This window comes from Limulus polyphemus, unplaced genomic scaffold (genome assembly GCF_000517525.1).
Source record: "Limulus polyphemus unplaced genomic scaffold, Limulus_polyphemus-2.1.2 Scaffold175, whole genome shotgun sequence".
NCBI lineage: Eukaryota > Metazoa > Arthropoda > Merostomata > Xiphosura > Limulidae > Limulus > Limulus polyphemus.
In genome coordinates, this window is record NW_013665785.1 from 903023 (window position 1) to 908579 (window position 5557).

At 33.8% G+C, this 5557-nt stretch overlaps 1 protein-coding gene across 1 annotated transcript in view; it reads right to left on the reverse strand.

The window, feature by feature from the left end:
* LOC106478042 (receptor-type tyrosine-protein phosphatase delta-like) overlaps positions 1–5557 on the reverse strand; it is a 33912-nt gene that overhangs the window by 4045 nt on the left and 24310 nt on the right. The window contains exons 8-10 of the mRNA XM_022381566.1: positions 4984–5060; positions 3568–3705; positions 1627–1761 (exon numbers count right to left, since the gene is read on the reverse strand). Coding sequence (XP_022237274.1) covers positions 1627–1761; positions 3568–3705; positions 4984–5060 — 350 coding nt within the window. The remainder of the gene's footprint in view (positions 1–1626; positions 1762–3567; positions 3706–4983; positions 5061–5557) is intronic.

The window sequence follows — 5557 nt, forward strand, 5'->3', positions numbered from 1 at the left end:
AACTCCATTCGGTGGCCAGGTTCTGTACCAGAGATGAGTTATTTCTCGAAACAAATTTCTCTAAGAGAGACAATTCAAGAAGGACATATACGTTATTTACAATGAGATATTGTAGAAACACTCGAAATTATACGCACTCTTGACAGAACTTTTAGTCAGTAGTACTCTAATTTTTGATAAGTTATTTATACATAATATTAAAGTTGAAAAAAAAACTGGGGTGCTAAGTTTGCTTTATATATATATATATAAACTAACAATTTGTATAATTTAATTTTCTTTTTATTGTAGAAAGTACGTAATCTTTATCGAATTTATAAGGACAAATCATTTTCAAACCGCCCTTTAACAATGTAGAGAAAAGGCTAAGGCTCTCTTCACTTCCTCGCCCCATTTTTCTCCGTGACCTGTTCAGCTTAAAGACTCGTATTATTAACGGTTTGGAATGGACAGTCCTCTTTTGTCGTTTACTCCACATATCCACTTTCTATTGAATTTCTTCACTAACTTTTTTCTTAGTACTTATTGCTCTGTATTTTGTCCACCATCCTTTCCTGAAATTCCCTTGTCACCAACTTCTATAGTGGTCAGTATACATGCTTAGCATGGTCAGGCGATTAGATCACTCGACTCGCAATGTGACGTTCTCCGGGTTCGAGTCCTGTCTTCGAACGTGTTCGCATTTTCAGCCGTGACAGTCAATTCCACTTTTCGTTGGTAAAAAGTAGCCCGAGAATTGGCAGTGGTTAGCGTTGACTTGTTGCATTCCCTCTACTCTATCACTTCAAAATTAGGAATGGCTAGCACATTTGGTTGTCGAGTAGCTTTTCGCAAAATTCAGAACAAACCAAACAAGCAAATGTACTTCGACTGAAAATATCGTTAACAACGGGTAATTTCATACATCTAATTCTTTATAAATTTTACTTGTTTTGTACGTATTGTGCGATGACGTACCTCTAATCACTTGTTACTATGTAGAAATTAAATGTTATTTAATTGATACTTAGAAACATTTTAGTTCCGATCAGAAGTTATCAATGAATGTTTTCAGGAGAGAATGATGACTGTTAACAAACAAAATCTCTGTTGAATTTTTAGTAGAAAACTATGAATTAAAAAATAATGGTGATTCATATTTCAACTAAACGTCTTAGATACTAATTATCGGCTTTAACGTGCATAATGATAAAGAAAAATTATTACAAGATACACCATACTTTTCCCAAACGGCAGGTTTTGGTATTTTCAATTTTAAGAACATCTTATACAACACATGGGCTGAACAGCCAGGTCATAGACTCCTACAGCTTAGGTATAGCCTGCCCTAATTTTGAATTACTAACCAAAGAGAAGGTAAACAGCCGGGAGAAACTGCCGCCACAAGGACTTTGTCCAGCACTGAATCGAATAGTAAAATGGACTGTCACTATTATAACGCATCCACCTCTGAATGTGTGGAATGTGTTCACTGACGGTGCGACGCGAACCTTGGACCCTCGTATCCACAGCCAGGCAAGCTAATCACTAGGCCACACTTGATTTACTCGTAGTTAACACGGTCTATTTATATACATATTTAACAATTAGGTATTTATAAATTTGAATACGTTTACTGAAATTTACCTCCAGATTATACAACCGAAATACCGAGATAGTGTAGTTTTCTTGAACTTCTTTTTTCTGCAAGGATACCTGGAAATCACCAAACACGCGATGGCAATTGACTATGTTTTCTGAGAAATATGGCGCACACCGTGGCTGTTGGAAAATGAGAAGTTTTTTTTACTATTGTCTCTATTTTATCGTTCATGAAACTAATGGCTTTCTTATACTCTATTGGACATACATTTGTTTTATAGTTTCTTGATTTAATCAGGTTTAATATATCCATTATCCTGAATAGATATACAAATAACACTATATATACAGTCTCTTTAGCATTTGAAGAAGTGCTTCTGTCGTGCTTAACTTCTCAGTTACAGAACTGGGGATATTGATCATATAATATTTTGTAAAATACACGTCATCTTAGCAAAGATAGACTCTTACACGCGTATATATATATATAATAATAATTATTCATATATTGAATGTGTGTACATCCCAGGCTACATTTAATCTTACGTGATGCTGTTGTTGCTTTAACGCAAAGCTACATTATAGGCTCTTTGTTCGCTGTCCACCGCGTGGAATCAGACCACGGATTTTCCGTTGTAACTCTGTAAACTTATCGCTGATCCACCGGGGACATTTTAAGTGAAATACAAGGCTGTATGTTAATTTATTCCTATATGTAATTCATAATCATGTAAACATTTAACAACTTCAGAATAGAAGAATAATCATATTGAAAAATCCAAAAATATAGGACCATTATGTACAGAGTAAAACATATTTCAAAACACCATACATATAATATACATTCCTCCACTATATGAAGTCATTCTTTCGATTTGCCCAAAGTTACTGATGAGGGGTGAAATTTCTCGAAACCGGTATAACTCAGTGATGAATGATAGACTGTGCGTCATATTTACTTTTAGTACGTTTAACAATATGTCTACTAAATAATTCACAGGATTAAATTAGTAGCATCAATGCCAAGTATTCTTATGTGTGTGTGTTTCTTATAGCAAAGCCACATCGGACTATCTGCTGTGTCCAACGAGAGGAATCGAACCCCAGATTATAGCATTGTAAACCCGTAGACTTACCGCTGTTCCACCGGGGGACTACATATTCTTCATATTCGTATAATACAGAATCATTGTATGAGTAAAAGACATCTCAAAACACCATACATATAAACATGTTTGTTTATTTATTTAAGCATGTTAAGTAAATTGTGGAAATGAATTTATAACTTGCTGTAACGGTTACTGGCTCCAATGGTAGTGAATAGTGTAAAAAGGAGTCGTAAATTGAAGGTTAAAAACAATTTGGAGACAGAGAGTCGGAGGAGAAAAATGAAGGTCTTGACAAGTAATTCCTACAACTTATTTTTTACCATCCGTCCCCTTAAAGGTCAGCAGTAAATTTACAGACTTACAACACAAAAAATCCTAGGTTCGATTTCCCGAGGTGGACAGAGCGCAGGTAGCTCATTGTGTAGCTTTTCGCTAAAACAAACAAATTCCACCATTTGTTCTTCGGGTTCCATCAGATCGCTTTTGTCTCTTTGAACTTAATTACTTGATATACTTTTTTTTAAATTACGTACGTTGTAGATTGTAGTTTGCACAATAAATGCAGTTCAGTACGTAAATTCCTGGATATTACACTCCTATTGATAATGCTGCATTTCTCACTAGCTACCCTTATCACATAATATGTTGATCGAATCTACTTTTTTATTGCAGGTGATAAACAAATGCTATTAAAATTACAAGACTTAGGAATATATATTAGTTCTCTATTTTGCACTTTGTATAGAATATATTTACATAACGTTTTAAATTACAATGGGTCATATCATTTCTTGTTAGCCTAGATTTGCTTAGGTATTAAGTATTCCTTTTTTTTTCCACATTTTAATTTCAATTAGCCACAGAAGAAGTAACCTACAATATCATCTTCGTCCCACAGGGTCAGCATTAAAATTACTTTACTCTGTTGTTCCCAAATCATTCTCCAGAAATCCGCCACAGTTTCCGGCAAAGGAGCTTGACATGCGATATAGAATTCCGATTTTCCTCCATAACCCTATAAATTACATGCGTATATAATTAAGATACCTCCATAAAGACCTAACCAATCTACTTTTAATGCAAATCTTATTAAACTAGAAATGTTAATATTATTCTTTATAACATTTAAATAGATTTAAATTAATGATTTTTAAAGGATTTCTAACATAAAATATTCCTCATTTAATCGTGTACGAAATAAACAAGAAATAGATTGATGCAAAGTTTAGAAATTGGGGATGAAAACCGCAAACAAACAGTCAAAGCATTAGTAGTTCAAATATGACTACTAGACCAACATCAGAAATTGTTTTTGTTTTCAGTAATGAAAGCTGGCTTCTCTGGAACGAGTAATAGTACTGGGTACAACACACTGTTCAGACTTCACGTCTGTTTGTAATATTTTACAACCTACTAATTCTCTTCATGAATGTCCCTCGGTGGGACAGCTGTAAGTTTGCGGAATTACAACACTAAAATCAGGTGTACGATTCTTCTCGGTGGACACAACAGATAACCCCCATATGACTTTGCTATAAAAAACAACAACACCCACATACACTCTTCATGAAGCTGCACACAAAAGATTATTTGGTTGGTTGTGTGAAACGTTTTTTTTAAACATATATAACACACGCGGTATTAATTTAAATGGTTCTCTTCAACTGAACAGAAATGGAATCTATTGTCATTCACCTTCCAAAACTGGCAGATTAGGATTTTGCTTTTCTAAAGTGAAATAAGACGAATATATGCTCAGTCACCATGAGAAAATTGGCATCTAAATAGTAAAAAAATGCAGTCCTTCTGGGACTCAGCTAAAAAAAGCACACACAGACACACATATATACATAATCTGCCCTTATAAAATTAGGATAAATGTCAATGGTTTGTTGTTGTTTTCAGTTTTTAGGGTAAAACCACATTGGGCTATCTGCTGTGTCCACCGCGGAGAATCGAACCCCGAATTTTAGAGTTGTAAGTCCTTAGACTTACCGCTGTCCCACCGGGGGACAAATGTCAATGGAGTTTGTTTTCTGGGATGAAAATCACAGGAACATATATTCACTAATCTTTATTAATCTGGGAATGATGTAACTAGATTTTGGTTCTTCTGAGAGGAACACATATTGATTTACTCTTAAAATACTAGAATTCCCATAATTGGAATTTTATTTTATTGGATGGAAGTAAAGGGAAGACTTAGAGTTATGAAATTAGGATTCATGTTTTTGGAGCTTAGTTCACCATGAGTTGAAATAAAGGAAACATATATATATATATATTTACTTACCCTTACGAAATTGGCATTGATGTAATTCGAGTTTGCTTCTCCCCGGATGTAAGTCAAGGGAACACGGGTCTTTGGATCTGGAAAAAAAATACATCATAAGACTGTAACAAGTCTAACTTGAGCCAATAAAAGTTTGAAATATCAGGGTAATTGAATTCTCTGACTGGTATCAATTTTATAAATTTCAAAGATAGAATAATATTCGTAATTTATCTTCATAATGATTTAATTAATATGAATACGTTTTTGTTCTTCGACAGCACTTTCATCATCATCATCCTTATTTTGTTTATTCATTAACTGATACTACTATCATTATTAAAACGTATTCAACTAAGTATACAGCTTCGTATAATCATGTATCAATTCATATGTTGACAAAAAAGTTAAAAGGTTTGGAAAACTTTTCTGATAATTATAGTATTTTGGCACTTGTGTATAAAGTTAAAATCATAAATAATATTCAACGTTAAACTGGTATACAATTAAAAACATTTTATTTAGGCCTATCTATGGCCTTCAAAAAGATGACATTGTAACGTCGAAACATGTAGAGTCGTCATTTAGGCCATAG